At 42.8% G+C, this 16,962-nt stretch overlaps 1 protein-coding gene across 2 annotated transcripts in view; it reads left to right on the plus strand.

Annotated features, from left to right (window-relative positions):
* The window catches only part of HIVEP2 (HIVEP zinc finger 2), a 116,155-nt gene extending 99,395 nt beyond the window's left edge, over positions 1-16,760 (plus strand). For both annotated transcript variants that reach the window (XM_032184133.1, XM_032184134.1), the window contains 4 exons: positions 2,122-2,297; positions 4,911-5,012; positions 5,596-6,506; positions 15,153-16,760. In XM_032184133.1, the coding sequence (XP_032040024.1) occupies positions 2,122-2,297; positions 4,911-5,012; positions 5,596-6,506; positions 15,153-15,971 (2,008 nt within the window). In that variant the 3' untranslated portion in view covers positions 15,972-16,760. The remainder of the gene's footprint in view (positions 1-2,121; positions 2,298-4,910; positions 5,013-5,595; positions 6,507-15,152) is intronic.
* Positions 16,761-16,962: the final 202 nt, after the last annotated feature.

Consider the following 16,962-nt stretch of genomic DNA (forward strand, 5'->3'; position numbering starts at 1 on the left):
ATTCTAGTTGAAAATCCCCAATAAAATAGCATTTCAGGTAGAAATTGCATGACTATGAAGTTTATGAATGCTTTTTAGCTCTAGAGCCCCATTCACATCAAGCTCAGAGTACCACTGACCATAGTCTCATGAAAGTTGTGTAGTGGGAAAGGGAAAGTCATTGAATGATTTGAGAGAAGCAGAAGTTAGTAGAAAGCTCTAATATTCCTGAGTGCTAGGAAAGGTATTCACCATAGACTCAGACTTCTCATGCTTCAGTGTTTGGACCAGGCCATATTTAAATGTCAAAATTGTCTGTGTCATTTCTCTTGCAGTTGTTGTGCTGGTGGGGCATACTTAGAGAGTCAAGGTCAATTGTGGTCAAGAACTGTGCATATGAGTGACAAAGAGATGACTCCTGTCTAATTGACTTTGTGCCCAGGGGGACCTGAGAGGTGACAGAAGATAGTAGAATGAGGTCAGGCAGAGGATGTCATAACAACATTTTTCTTAGCAGTATCAAGCAGGGATGGTTTGGTAGACTCCATCCCAGCAAAATCAGACTATAAGGAGGGATGAAGAGAAGATGGCAGTCTTTCAAGCAATAATGAATATTTTTTCTGTCTGTGAAAGAAGGCCTAGAGGTGGCTGATGAAGCAATAGATGTGAAGATGAAAGAGAACGTGGGAACTGGGGCCCACAGAAAAGCAGAATCCCAGAAATGTGCAGCCAAAACTACCAGAGAGATGGCTCTTAAACATCATTAAACTACATCAGTTTTGCCTGTGATGCCAGGGACAATGAAAGAAAAGGGAGACAGCCAACTTTATTAGAAAGAAGATGAGAAAAACTGAATTTAGGCACCCACATTTGAAAGATAAGCTGATGTTTTTCATAGATAATGAGATGGATGTGAGAACAGGACAGTGTTTTATGTATTTGTAATATATTAGTTTCAGTATTTATATTGTTGGTGGCATTATTGAATATATGGAAGAAGTGTTACTCTAAGAAAAGCAGATTTGAAAAATGTTTCAGCTCTATAACCCCAAAATTGCCACTGCTTCTTGTAGAGTTATCATCACATTAATAGAACCTTCCACACAAACCCTTATTTATGTAAAGTGCTGACTGTCAGTACCAGTGATAGTTTGTGGTCTCTGCATCCACAGTGTGACTGAGAGTACTTTGTGCTGCTTAGAGAGAGGACAACAGAGGAAAAAGGGTAGAAAATTTATTATTTCTCAGTTCTTGCAATTTCTGGATTTTACTTTGGGTGAATGAGGATGAAGTTCTCCCTCCAGGGAATGCCCAGCAACTTCAAACCTCAGAATAGCTGGAGCAGATCTCTTCAGCCCTTTTAGATTTCAGTCTTACCGTTTTAGCATAACAGTAAAGGAAATGTACAGCTTTACATAGATTTGCATATCTTATTTATTATCTAACTACAGATAATGTAATCAGCAAAAATAGCATGGAATGCTTACGCCTGTGCTGAGAAAAAATCCTTTAACAGTGTTCTGCTAAGTAAGCAGGTTGGAAGTTGCCAATTTTGTTTGTAGAGCAGCAAGTACCTGCATGAGATCAACACGGTGTCCCTTAAGGAGGGTTCCATCTTCGTGAAGTTCAGACATCTGTAGTGTAAATACGTACATACTTGCTAGTCATCTGCATTCCCTTTATGCTTAGTGGAGAGAAACAGGATGTGATTTATCTGATCCCAAGGGATAAATATACTAAAATAGGTCAAATGAATCATGCCACAAAAGGGCTCTGTCTTCAGTGGTGGTAGACGCCTGTGTGAAACAAGAGTACAAATTAATCCAACACACAGATCCATATTTGAGGTTGTGCTTTGTCTATAGGAATAATCTGTTTCCTTACAAGGTGTTTTCACTATGCCCATACTATAGCCCTTTGGTCTTGTATTAAAAATAACTAAGATACACAAACACAATGGGACCAGTGCATTCCCTGAAAGGGAAATACATTGTGAGCTCCAGCATGAAAAGTTTGTGTGGAATTCTGTGGCAGCTTTGTGTTGAGATACATACAAGATCAGATCAGATACACAGAGCCAGTGTTTGTGCATGTGTGTTACCTAGCGGCTGCATTATTTAAATGCTCATTCTCTTCCAACAGGTATAAATCAAACGAGGATTATGTCTATGTCAGAGGTCGTGGCCGAGGAAAGTACATTTGTGAAGAATGTGGAATTCGCTGCAAAAAGCCAAGCATGCTCAAAAAACATATCCGCACTCATACTGATGTCCGGCCTTATGTATGCAAGTTGTGCAATTTTGCCTTCAAAACTAAAGGTACTTGACCTTTTTTGCTGAACTTTTGCCACTTCCCAAACAAATCCTGAGCAATTTTGCCATCTGGAATCCAAGCACCCTTTTCCGTCAAGGAAAGTTTCTTCAAAATAAAATGGCTGTATTTATGGGTACAGGACTCCATGAGAGAGATTGTTCTCTCCTGTTGAATTTGCCCAGGAATTTCATGAGTCTCAGAGACTCCTTGGATAGTTTCATTAAGAGCTATTGGCTCTTGACTGGTCCATCTGTCTGCAGAAAAAATCTAGTAGCATAAGAACTGCCCTTACAAATAATACTTTCTGCCAAAATTGTTATGTGGTACAAATTTTAATTGCAACAACACTCAAATGCTACCGGGAGAGTACACTTATTATGACATAATGTAGAAGCAGAGCATCAGCTGCTGAGGAAAACATGCCTTCACAGGCTTTACAGTGGGTCAGTTTCAAGTTTATAAATAATGTATGTCTCCCAGATGGGCAAGTCCATCCACTGCGGCATTAATTATGAATAGAGATCTGATAGCCTGTGTTCACATGTATTTATCAGCACAGAAAAAAGCTTCCATTTGTCACCCTGAGGCCACAGATAATGATATTCTTTGGAATTTGGATTTGCCATGAAGCTGTCTCCTTAAAAGAAAAAAATCATTTTCTTTGATAGCATTTCTTTGTAGCGCAGCCCAAATGAGCCTTACGTTCTCAGTTTCTTAGCTCCCCTTTGACAGGCAAGGGAAATGGATTCTGGTCCCACTGCACTGAATTTACTTTAAGGGGGAGAGAGGAAGCTGAAAGAAATTTCTCTTGAGATCCCAGCACAGCTTCATGGCTGTTTTGAGGATTGAGGATTGTAATAGTTTCCATGACTCCAGCACTTCTTCCTCTGCCAAAGATGGGAATAGCTGATGGATGGTAGTAGATCCATCAACCTAATTTAAGATGAGAACTTTCATCGGGGTGTAGAGACAAAGAGAAGGAGCTGCTCATGGTAGTCCCAATGGGCCATCTGTGGAGCTGTTCTCAGATCACTGTTTACATTTGACATTGCAGGAGAAGTGGGTCTTGAGGAGAGACTTGAAGAAGGATTGTGGTTTTGCAGCTCTGTTCAGAGAGGACATTCCAGGCAGAAGAGATGGCATGGAAATAAATGTGAAATTGCTTGCTGAGGCTGGCATTTCTGGCAGAGAAGAAGAAACAGGGAGGAGGTGGCGTGCTATTGCACAAGAGGGGGATGAGTAGGAAGAGACTAAGCCTTCAAAGTGCAAGAAGTGTCCAACTGTTGTGTTACTGCTCATGGGCAGTTGTCAGCCTTATAACTATTGTTGCTATTTTGCTGAGGACAGCAGGGGACGGATCTTCAAAGATACTTAGGTTTTCAGTGTACACCCTGAGCGTTTAGCCACCTAGAGGCATCAGAAGCTGTGTTCGACTTTTCATGCAGTGCACAGACACCATAAGAAACTTACTGGGAAGAGAATTACATAAACTAGCCAGGACCGAGCATCAGTGAAGCAACTTGTGTGCTTCTAAGCACTTCTTCACTATCCGAGAGAGTGGTGCTGTGTTTCTCCCACCATGTTGCATGTGCCACCCATACCATCTGGTCAGGGTCCCAAAAGTAGCATAGGTACATTCAGTGCTTTCCTTGAAGTAAGAAGTGTCATGTCTGGGTTGTCACTTTCCCTGTTGGATGTTGCAGATATGGCCTAAGAGGATAATGGATTAGAGTGATATTCTTGTTTTTCTGGCTTGTTCTCTTTGCGCTCAGGGTTCTTTGCCATGAAATGTCTCTTGGGGCCAGTCTCAACCCAGTTCTCTTATCTGTGAAAAAACAGACCAAGACAGACACTCCAGAAAGTCAATAGTCTAGTGTTAGATTGCTCCCTCAGGGGAATGGGAGATCTGATTTCAAATCCCTGCTGTGTCTGGTTCAGATCCGTACTCCATAGCAGGGAACTGAACCTGGGTTTACCACATCCCAGGTGAGTACTTTAAGTACAGCTCCTCTCAGTTCAGAGATGGCAGCCAGACAGTAAACTTGCACTGAGAAATCACCCACAAATGTCTTTTTTGTTGCTCCAAAATGCTTCAAGCACAACGATTGTTTGGAACCCACATGTGATGTAAATGGGAGAGTCCTTAGCTTGAGGTGCCACTGTGAAACTCTGGCTGAACCCTGAACAACTGGTGTACATTGGTGTTACGTCAATGTCCAGGCAATCTGTACATATCACAAACACTAAGCTCAGGGGTAGATAACATAGAAAAGTGAGTTTCTGAGCTTGCTGGGGCACCTGAATGCAATGTGGAAAATGGGAGAGATGCCTACATACCTCTCAGGCCCTGAGTTTAAGTATATTTGAACATTATTATTTTTTTGAAGATATAAAAACCCACTCTCTGTGTTTCTTAATGAACAGGCTCTGAGGGCAATAGGCTGGATGAATCAGCCCCGTCTGTGTTTTTTTGTTTGTTTGTTTGCTTGCTTGATTTTTTGTTAGTTTTTAAACTAAAAACCCTATCTGCAGAATAATGGAGTTAAGATACACCAAAACCTGAGTTAGAAAATGATCTTTGCTGTTGTCAGTTAATTAGACTCATCTCTGATCCATAGGAAATCTGACAAAACATATGAAGTCTAAAGCACACATGAAAAAATGCCTGGAGCTTGGAGTATCAATGACATCTGTAGATGATGCTGAAACTGAAGAAGCAGGTATGTCAGAATGATTTAATTTAGTTGGAATGGCCTCTGGAGTATGCAAATGACTCATTGCACTTTAGCACAGTGGCTGGCATGGGAAAATATATTAAGAGTATTTTGGGCATTTTTTTAATTAAGAGACGTCTTTCTAACAAACAGGAAGTATAAAAACTAAATCTGATCCATTTGTCTGAGTTATGTTTTTTATTATGATACACGAGGAGAAGCTAGAAATAAAAGTATGACCTCTTATTTGTCATGCATCTCATACAAAGTACCAAGTATTTTCAATTTAGGTGTGAGAGATGGCAACATTCAGTGGAGTTACAAGGTGAATGATGAAATTGCTTTGTATGCTTTCCTTTTCACATGATAAATTTGAGTGTAGAGTTTTAAGGTATTATTATAAGGCATTATAATTCATATATTATTATATATGAAAATATTTTTGATACCATTAAGAATGGCTTTATTTAGCCATCCCAGATGAAAAGCATCCAGCGATGGCACCAGGTGTTCTGGGTGGGGAGTGAATGTGGCAGGAGTGAGAAATGTTGCATGTGCTCACCATTTTGACTTGTCGTGGCTATTTCAGAAAACATGGAGGACATGCAGCAAGAGGCGGAGAAGAGTAGCAACTTGGCAGGCCTGTCAGCAGAGCATCAGTTTTCTGATGCAGAGGAGTCAGATGGTGAGGATGGTGATGACAACGACGAAGATGATGAAGATGACGATGACTTTGATGATACTCAGGGAGACTCAACACCAAAAACCAGATCAAGAAGCACCAGCCCGCAGCCTCCTCGGTTCTCCTCCCTGTCGGTGAACTCGGCTGGGGCATCGCAGGGGGCTTCCCCTGAGGGCTCTCTTTCCGTGGGACACTCCTCCCTCATCAGTTATTTGGTCACCTTACCTAGCATTCAGGTTACTCAGCTTATAACACCAAGCGACTCCTGTGAAGACTCACAAATGACAGAATACCAGAGGTTTTTCCAGAGTAAAAGCACTGATTCAGAGCCCGACAAAGACAAGTTAGACATACCTAGCTGCATGGATGAGGATTATGTGCTTTCGTTAGACCCCGGTTCATCTCCGAGGGACCTCTCACCTTCCAGTCGGCAGTCATCCCCTGGCTATGATTCTTCACCGTATAGAGATAACTCACCAAAGAGGTATTTAATGCCAAAAGGGGATTTATCACCCAGAAGGCATCTGTCACCCCGGAGAGATATTTCACCCATGAGGCACCTTTCCCCGCGGAAGGAGGCTGTGCTGAGGAGAGAGTTATCACCAAGACGGGACGTTTCACCGAGACGTCACCTATCACCACGGAGACCAATGTCACCAGGGAAAGATGCGTCTGTTAGAAGAGATTTGTCTCCTAGGCGAGAGAGGAGATACATGGCCTCGGTTAGAGCGGCATCTCCCAGGAGGGGCTTATACCATAATCCAGCGTTGTCCATGGGTCAATACTTACAGTCCGAATCTATTCCAGTGGGGCATTCAGTAAGTATGAAAGAGTATTTTTACTCCTGTTGTCAAAACCAGTGCTCTTGCCTAATCTGCATATAGTATTTTGAAAAACTTGGCAGCTTTGTAAAAAAAAAAAAAGAAAGCATAAGCTTTGAACTTGAGTGGGAAATCCAGGAATGAATGCAAGAAATTTGGAATAGGCAGGGACCAAGTCAGGACGCTGATTCATTTAGATGCAATACAGTCAGCCTAAGGGTCAAATCTTCACTTGGTACACATCAGAGTAGTTCCATTAGCTTCAATGAAATTAGGCTGGCTTGCATTAACTGCCCCTGTCTTTATTTTAAAATGTCCCAGGAAGCTTACATGGTGTGTGGGGCTTGTTACAGCACTGTAAAACCTTTTACCTCCCAGACTGTCAGATGGGATCAAGCCCAGATCAGGTCTCAAGGCCCTTATACTGCAGTATGGTGCCCATCCCTGAAGTATTGTTTAATGCAATAAAAACACTAAAATAAATGGAACCCCTTTGAAAAGCAGGGTGCCCATCTAAATCAGGATCTGTGGCTGAAGTTTAAAGGATATTACTGTGTGACAGGAGCAGACAGCTGTCTGCCCTGCAGAAAGCACCATCACAACTGGCTGTTTCGGCAGGGACACAACTGTCTGAGTGGAAATGGAAATATGCAAAACTTGCACAGCTGCTGTCTGTGCTGTTCCTGTTCAGTAAATAAGCTCTCAGAAACTGCCGACTCGTCTCTTTTGACAGGCCCTAGCATTCACAAAGCACTCTGTCTACAAGTAAATTTGGTCTTTGGAGTTAGGAAATGGCCTTACTGTGTATACGTTTATTTATATATGGAGTATGCTTCCTTTGCCGTGTTTGCTGATGCTGCTGCCCTCTCCCTGCCTACCTCACTAACTGGTGTGCGGAACCAATACAGGGAAGTTGTGACAGGCTGCCACCACGTCAGCCCCTGACAGGGCTGCCCTCCTCTCCTCCTCCTCTCCTCTCTGTCACCAGTCTTCTTTACTCTTTGTGTAATTATGGCTCTTCTCTGTAGAGGAGAAGATCTGAATTAGCATTTACAGAGCTCTAGCTTGAATTTCTCTACAGAGATAGGCTGGGGAAGCTGGGCTTGGGCAGATTTGATAACTGCACCTGGCAATGCAGCGAGGAACACAGCTGGGCCAAGGTGGCTGGAGCAGGGATGGATCAAACAGTGCTGAGGAGTGCAAGCTTGGCAGATCCAAAAGTGGCTTTTCAGGAGGGTTAGGGAAGTTGCAATATGAGTAGCTAGGTATGTAGGAGATAACAACATAGGTTCCTGCAATCCTGTGCAGAGCCTATTCTGCCCTTGGCCAGAGCCTGTGTCAGGCCTCTGTCACCAAACTCCATCCTTGCCCCAGCCACCTCCTCCTGGCCTCACATCTGGTCCCTCTCCCTTATCTTAGATGTGGTATCATGGTCTGGTAAGTTGTTGGAGAGAGAAGCTTAGAGGGGTGGCTTCCTAAGCTGTCCTTGGGGAAGGGCACATTGAAACCCTGCTGTGCTCTCCCAGGCAGAATTGCTGTGTAGCTGAGAGAGGATACAAATGCAGTTATCAGCCATATCGACAAAGTAAGTACAAAAAAGGATAAACAGCCACCAGTTTAAAAGTCATAATGCCTCAGTATTGAGTGGAAGGGATTATATCACACACATAATCGCACAGAATCATCTGGGTTGGAAGAGACCTCCAAGATCATCTAGTCCAACCTCTGACCTAACACTATGAGATGCTACAGCTGACATTGTATAGAAAGTTTAAGTCCCTAATGTCCTGCATAAGACACTTCCACTGTCATCCTGTAGTAGAGATTTTGGATGTGTGATGATGTTGGCAAAAGGGTATGTAACAGTCACCCTTGGCGATGTGACAATTCTTGCTGTAATATTTGCCTTGTTATGTACACCTTCCAGCAAGGCGTTTAGCACATTGCAAAGACTCTTTTAGCACCCTTAGCTCCTTCTTTTGGAAATTGCTCTTCACCATGCCAGATGGGCTCTTAACACTTACCTTATTTTTGAGGTACGATCAGGCATTTGTCCTACAGAAAGCACTCAATGGCATGTTGAGTGTTTTGAGAGAAGCCTAGACCTCAGTACAGTCACTAGACCCTGAACACTGGTGTCACTGGAAGTGGAGCCTGGGCAAATTTAAATGAGGGAATTAGAGTTGAAGATGACTGCCCATCTCAACAAACACAGTGAGGAAAAAAAGATGGATTCCTTGCCTCTTGAAGCCTTTCCAGATGATATACTTGAGCCAAACAGAAGTTGAGTTTAGGTGAAATACACATTAATGCACTCAGTGTGTGGGAAGACAGATAACACCTGAGCTTGCTATAAATGAAACTGTTAGAAAAGATAAAGGAATAAAGCATGTTTTTCACTTTCAGAGAAGTGAAATCCAGCAAATCAGAACATAATTAACAACTGTATCAGTGATACAGATGCCAGCTTGCAATCCTGCTTCCTGTTTCAGAGCTGCATTGGGTTCCCAGTCCTTGCAGGAATTAGAGGATTTTTGTGTTCTGGTGCCTGAAGTTACCAGAAGAAGCCACTTTTCTTTCTTCTCCATTGAAATTGATGTATTTACTCTAGTCTCTTTGGCCAGTGCTTATCTGGTTCCCCTTCATGTTTCTTCACCTTGAATGTTCATGCTGTTTGGCGGTCTTGTGCAATGAGCTTTGACATTGAAATCACCATATAGAAAGCAGTTGAAATTATTTCTTTAGGAAGTGGAAAAGAGCATGGGAAAGTAACTATTTTTGTAGACTATAGACAACAATACAGAAAAATATCGTTTTTCCTTTGGCAGTTAATAACAAGATGAACTCTTGCAATAGGATACTCTCTCCAAAGTAGCCCAAGGCTCTTGTCGATGTGAGTGCATGTTTGGCTTTGGCAAGTTAAATTGCCATCTTTAAATTTAAAGGCACATCACCATTTCTCTCTAAATACATTTGGGATCTTCTATTCTGTCAATGGCAGAAGTTTCTTTTCTTTCTGAGAAGGCTGGTGCCAGTATTGCAGGGCTATGATTCTTCTCTCTAGTCTATTTTATACCAGTAGTGAGGGAAAAAGGAGAAAAGGGAATGCTGCTTTTATTCAGCTTGAGTGCAACTCTGTTAGCATTTTAGTTTGGATAGGAATGTGCTTTGGAAGTGAATGTCTCTATTGTCATATTTATTGTGCTTTGACTCACATCACAGAGCGTTCTTGGAATAAGTGAGCTGGATAATTTTCAGATGACATTAAGCTGGAGAATGTGCTCGAGGAGTGCACCAGGTGCACTTAAACTGTGAGTGGGCATTCAAGTGAGTGAGAAGGGACTATAGGGTGAGTCCAAACTAATCTTCCTCTCCAACCCCACAATACACATATTGTGAACAATAGGTGCAGCATCAATCGTTTCACTCTCCTCCTGCTTTTCCCCACTCCTGGTACACCCCATTACCTCTTCATGCGGACAAAAGCTCTTTCCTTTTCTTCCAGTCCCAGGACTAGCCACAGGAAGACTGTGAATATACCTTGCTGTAAGCAGCAAATACTTGACACTAGCAACTTCTTTGGCTTCTAGGAGGTAGTGGATTTTTTTTGCCTTCTTTGCTGGTTTTCACAAGCAGTTGCTGAGTAGGAAATTAATGCAATTTGCTTTATTGATGTAAGTTTATCTAGAGTCTGCTTGTGTTGCTATTTTGTTGCACCTTTCTTTCATTTTGAAGTCTGATGCCTGTCTCAATGTATTCAGAAGGGCTGAAGGGAAATAGGCACCTCTATATACACTTGAAAGGCACTAGGACTAAGGTCCTTTGATCATCCCAGACATAGGAATATTAGATCCCTTCCCAAACACTGAATACTTTATTGTCTTGAGAGAAATGCATTCCTGTACAGAAAGCCAGCATAAAAGTCCCGAAGTCCAGATGAACTGTAAATAGGTCCACTGATGTATGTCGCCTGCTGTAGTGCATTCCTAATAGCACTGCAAATCAAGTTGATCCTGAAACTGAAGTCCACATAGATTTCAGTCACTTTATTGAGCATCATGTCTTTTAGAAAGCACATTGATAATGATGTTCTCTGTTACCAAATTTCCACATCAAGTTCAATGCTTTTTAGTTTTTAACTTTAAAAAGACTCAAGTATGTTAAGATATAGTAATCAAAGTGTTGTTTTTTTCATGCACCATATATTTGCAAGTTGTAGTCTAAAGGGAATCTGGGGCTGCCAAGAGGATGCCTGTGAAGGGCATTTGTCTGAGAAACATGGTCTTCCTCTTAATTCCCCATAGCCTGTTTTGGGTGATGTACCAGTCATCAGGTGATGTACTGGTATTTTCCCTTGAGGCACTCTGTGAAGTTGGATATGGCTTTGCTCAGGCGTGTGGTGTGGAGGTGTATCTTTATGATCAGGTTAGCTCAGTAAAAAGCTCCTACAGAATATTGTTGTTTTGAAAATTATGTCACCCGGAGTTGGAGGGAAATACACTAAGCTGCAACAAATGAGAATTAATAGAAGATTAAAAGGATTCCTCTTGGCTGACAAAGAGAGGAACTCATCTCACTGCGCTGATAGCAATCCATTCTGACTGTACAGCAAAAAGATACTATGACTTTCCTTACTGTAGTCAGTGTTGAGATCTAATACTGCCACGAGAATAAGGTCTTCAGATTTTCAGAATGTTTGTTAAAAGAAGAGATCATCTAACATTCAGTCTCTCCCCTGTGAATGTGTGTATGTCACAGAATCACAGAATCATCTAGGTTGGAAAAGACCTCTAAGATCATCTAGTCCAACCTCTGACCTAACACTAACCAGTCCTCCACTAACCCATATCACTAAGCTCTACATCTTTAGAAGTCCTTTAAAGACCTCCAGGGATGGTGACTCCACCACTTCCCTGGGCAGCCCATTCCAATGCCTAACAACTCTCTCAGTAAAGCAGTTCTTCCTAACATCCAACCTAAACCTCCCCTGGTGCAACTTTAGCCCATTCCTCCTCGTCCTGTCGCCAGGCACGTGGAAGAACAGACCAACCCCCACCTCGCTACAGCCTCCTTTAAGGGACCTGTAGAGTGCGATAAGGTCGCCCCTTAGCCTCCTCTTCTCCAGGCTAAACAACCCCCTGTGTGTCTGTATGTATGAAAATGTTAGATATTTGTAAAGGATATAGAATCATAGAATATCTTGAGTTGGAAGTGACCCACAAGGATCACAGGGTCTAACTCTTGGGTCTGCACAGGACCACCCAAAAATCAGACCATATGTCTGAGAGCGTTCTCCGAATGCTTCCTGAAGTCTGGCAGGCTCAGTGCAATGACCCCTGCCCTGGGGAGCCTGTCCCAGTGCCCGACCACCCTCTGGGTGCAGACCCTTTCCCTAACCCCCATCCTGACCCTCCCCTGTCCCAGCTCCATGCCGTTCCCTCGGGTCCTGTCGCTGTCCCCAGAGAGCAGAGCTCAGCGCCTGCCCCTCCGCTCCCCTCGTGAGGGAGCCGCAGGCCGCCATGAGGCCTCACCTCAGCCTGCTCTGCTCGGGGCTGAGCAAACCAAGGGCCCTCGGCTGCTCCTCATATGTCTTGCCCTCTAGACCCTCTACCATCTTTGTAGCCCTCCTTTGGACAATCTCTAACAATTTCACGTCCTTCCATCCATTGTGGCACCATTGAGAGCTGCACACAGCACTCGAGGTGAGGCCACACCAGCGCACAGCAGAGCAGGACAACCCCTTTCCTCGACCAGCCAGCCGTGCTGTGCTCAGTGCACCCAAGGACATGGTTGTGCCTTTTGGCTGCCAGGGCACACTGCTGGGTTGTGTTCAACTTGATGTCAACCAGAACCCCCAGATCCCTTTCTGTGGGGCTGCTCTCCAGCCTCTGGTCCCCTACTCTGTACATATATCCAGGGTTGCCCTGTCCCAGATGCAGAGTCCAGCACTTGCTCTTGTTAAACTTGATGTGGTTGGTGATTGCCCAGGTCTCTCATTTGTCAAGATTGCTCACCAAGGACTCTCTACCCTCAAGGGAATCAACAGCTCCTCCCAGTTTCGTGTCATCTGCAAACTTACTTAGTATACCTTTGTATCATGCATCTAAGTCATTTATAAAAATACTGAAGAGAACTGGCCCTGAAATGCAGCCCCATGGAACCCCACTGGTGACTGGCCGCCAGCCTAATGTAACCCCATTAACTACAAGCCTTTGAGCCAGACACATCAGCCAATTGTACACCTGTACATTATGTTTTTGCCTAGCTGAATGATGGACATTAGTCCAGAAAATACTGTGAGAAACAGTATTGAAAATTTCGCTGAAATCCCAAAAGATTATATCAGCTGGCTTCCCTTGGTCAACTAGGTGGGTAACCTTGTCATAAAAGAGAATTAAGTTAATTAAACTAGACTTTCTCCTCATGAACCCGTGTTGGCTGTGACTATTTTAAAAATAGGATGAAAGGTGTGAACACTTATTAATGCCTGTAACCATTTATGATGGCCCTTTCAAAACTCATCTGCCAGAGCTAGAGAAAGATAATCTGATACGTGCTTAGGCAGGCTTGGAAGGCATCCAGTGGACACTGTCACTGTCTCTGTAAAAGTAAGGCATGAGACATACATTGGATGATAACTGCTGATCTTGGAGCATATAGCAGTTTCTATCATGTTAACTACCTCTGTCTGGCAAGGACAGAGTGATGTCTTACTCCCTTTCAAAGCTGTGGCAGGGTACAACGTGAAGACAGTGTCTTTCTCAATTAGAGATATGAGTATGACTAAGTTTGGTCTTCAATGAGTTTTACTCCTTTTGTTTTGGTTGCTTTTGCTCTATTTCCCTTGGCCCAAGTTTACATCAGATGCAATAGTGATAAATGTCATGGCTTAGGAAACAGCCAAAAGGACAACATGACTGAGAAACGGGTTGACAGAACAAAGATGGAAAAAAAAGGGGGGCAAATAACTGTGCAGAGGTGAGGTTAGTGATGGGAAGGGCTGACAGGGTAAATGAACTATGTCTTGTGGCTTGGCAATTCTAGTTTATTCTGTAAATTTTTCCCCTTTCAGCAGTATAACGTGCTGTCACTGTACTTTCTTATGACAGTTTCTCTTTTATGAGACTCAAGTGTCTTGCTTTCTGAATAGGAAAATTCCCAGAATTAGATTATTCTCAGAATAATAGCATCTTTTAAGTTCAAGTCTGATGATTATGGGTCACTCTTCCTGTCTCAGCATTGATTTATATTAAACAGGACAAAGCATCTGAGCACAGTGAGATTCAGCCACGGGGTAGCACAGAAACTGAATCTTTAATTGCCCCCTAAACCCATTCCCTAGGATGGGATCAAGAGGTTGCTTAATGCTTTGAGAGCTAGGATTTCGCAGCAGTGAAGTGCTGCCACTGCAGTGCATTGGCATTTAGCAGCACAGTCCTTAGGCTGCCATACCAGGACTGGGGCTCTGGGCAACTGATAGGTGTTCGGTCAATTTGCAGAGCAGAGATGGGTATTTGTGTTCATTTGATTTCCTATGGGCATCCCCGAGAGCTGTGTGGCCAAATCCCACATACAATTATGCAAATGTCATCCTCCACTTCTGTCATCGTTATTTCTCTGTTCAACAATAAATGATACTTAATCATCAGATGGAAAACAAATTTTAAAAGTTAAGAATGAAAAAAAGAGAAACCCAAACGCCCAAGGCATATTTAATGCAGAGTGGAGATGAAGCTATTCATTCTTCCAAGGCAGGAACTAATGGGAAGACACTGAAAAAGTCAGTACAGTGCGATTGTTTTTTATTAGCCATTACAAAATCCTTCATTCTTCTTAATCCCATTATGAGTGGGTGAGTGTCCCCACTACAGAATCATCACTTTCACTCAGAGTTAATGCCTGTGCTTTTGTTATTATTTATTGTTTACAGATAGGCCAGAATGGTGCTCCAGTGTGTTAATGACTATAAAATCTTGAGTCTTCTTTGCACAGAAATATTTGAACTTCCCTGGAAATACTTGTCCTCTTTTCTCAAGGAGGTGGATGGGTAAAGCTTAACAGTGGGGGTAGGAGGATGAAGTCCTTTCCCTTGGGCTTCAGAGCAGGACTTTTCAACAGAAAGAACTTGGGTATGTGCAGTCAGATTCTTCCCATACTGGTGGCAAACAGGGAACATTCAGATGTGCATTTCTCTACAGAAAAGAGAGATATACCCAATGCAGACTGCCAATACCAGCACAGTTTGCGCAGTTTACCAAAACAGAGGGTAAGATGGATATCCTGGCCAAATTTCTCTTGGGGAATGAAACTCTATCTACCCCAAATTCTCTCTGCAGTTTCAGTTGAATATAATACTCTTCACTTCCTGACCTAAATTGCTGCATTGTATTGCTGAACACTTAACTAGCTGCTGCATTTCACCTCAGAGGCAAGAGCCCTGCAGGGCTGAGCTAAGCAAAACCTCCTATGTTGTTTGGATAAGCAATTAGTGGAGTTTTCCAGACGCTTTGGGATCCATCTGGATGAAAGGTGCTGTGTGAACAGGAGGCTGTGTTGCACAGGAAAGCAGATAGGTGGTTTGGCAGTGTGACAAGAATTTTGCTAGTGGCAGCGCTGATGTTTCTTTTGTTTTTCTGGTTACAGAGGAGGGGATTGTCTCAGGGGCCTTACTTCAGCGTATATGGAGAAAAAGGAACTATGGAGCACCACGGGTCTAGCCCATTCCCCGAAGGTCCGAATGACTACGTCTTCAGCCACCTTCCACTACACTCCCAGCAACAAATCCGAGCACCCATCCCCATGATGCCTATTGGGGGTATTCAGATGGTCCATTCAGTACCTGTGGCCCTTTCAGGTTTACATCCTCCGTCCACTCTTGCCCTGCAGAGGGAGGGCTCTGAGGAGAAGCAAAGAGGACCTGCAGAAATCCTCACGAAAGAGTCATACGGTGTTTCTAAGCATCACGAGAAGCGTACCTCTCCGCACAGCTTGCACCCGACCGCTCCCTCCAGTGCACCCTCCTCTCCGTTGCTGTTGCTGACACAGAGCACTTCAGAGGACAGTGTAATAGCGACAGAGGGGGAGCAGGAGGAGAACATACAGACTTGTACGAAAGCCATAGCCTCTCTGCGAATCGCCACAGAAGAAGCCGCTCTGCATGGGGCAGAGCAGCCACAGAGGCCTTCTGAGCCTCACCAGAAACCCTCAGAAAGTGCACATTTTAGCATTAAACACTTTAGTGGATCTGAGCCGGGCCAGACCTGTGCCTCAGCCACCCATCCTGACTTGCACGGTGGTGAACAGGACAGTTTTGGTACATCACAGACTGCGCTAGCCCATCCCACCTTTTACAACAAGAGCTTTGTGGACATCCGACAGATGGGCTTTCACAGCAGGAATGAGCCCCCATCAAGCACACAGGAAAGAAAAGATCCGTCGTCTGAGAAGAGCAAGCCACATTGATCTGAGATGCATGGAGACTTTCACCCATACATTTACCCCACTTTTTTTTCTAGAGATAGAAGAAGTATTCAACTTTACAGCATGCCTGTTCTAAGTTACAGTAGTTTGCTATTATATATACTTTTGTTATATCAAAAGAATTAGATAAAATAACAAATCATCATGAGCCTGACCAAAATTAAATTTGAAATTCTTATTGGGTCTGGTACTTTTAAATTGTACAGATGTTTGTGCCTTTTCTTTACTTTGCTTATATTCTTATAAGCATTTTTTTAGCAGTAATTTGTACATATTTTAGAATTTGTGTATCTGCTTTGTAATAAATGTAATTTCTTTCCTTTTTTGGACACTTGGATCTAAATGATGTAAAGCAAAACAGCATCAATATATGTGAGGTTGCACTAAAACATATTTTTATATGATTAAAACTGAACAGCTTTTATGTACAGCTCTGATTCTGTAATACTAATATTTATTTACTTTGTTTCATAAATTGTAAATTTTTTTCTTAATGTTGTGGATTGCTTTTCTATGTGAAGCATGGGATTTACTGTTGCGTAATTAGAACAAAATGTATATTGTAAAACAAGATATTTAAACTAGAGTATCTTATCTTATTCTGCACTTATGCATTAGTTAAAAAAAAAAAAAGATAAAGGATGTATCAGTCAGTTCTTAACTCTTGTAATTTTTTTTTGTCTCTTGTTTGCTGGATTGACTATAACTTAAGTGCTGATTGTGATTTTAAACTGATAGTACCGTAAAGCATTAAAGTAAAACAATGTGCTATTGTGAGTTTTTTCAAAGCTTTATAAAACAGTTATAAATATATTAAAAGTATTTGGTCTTATGTGAACATGTTGATCTAGATACTCCTTTAAAAAGCTATGGGAAAACATTCCACCCCATGTAGATATGTACAAGTGCATCACTGGTGCCGGCTGCGTAACTCACCCGCACACGCCAGGTCGGCCGTGCCATGCAGGCGCTG

Source organism: Aythya fuligula, chromosome 3, assembly GCF_009819795.1.
Source record: "Aythya fuligula isolate bAytFul2 chromosome 3, bAytFul2.pri, whole genome shotgun sequence".
NCBI lineage: Eukaryota > Metazoa > Chordata > Aves > Anseriformes > Anatidae > Aythya > Aythya fuligula.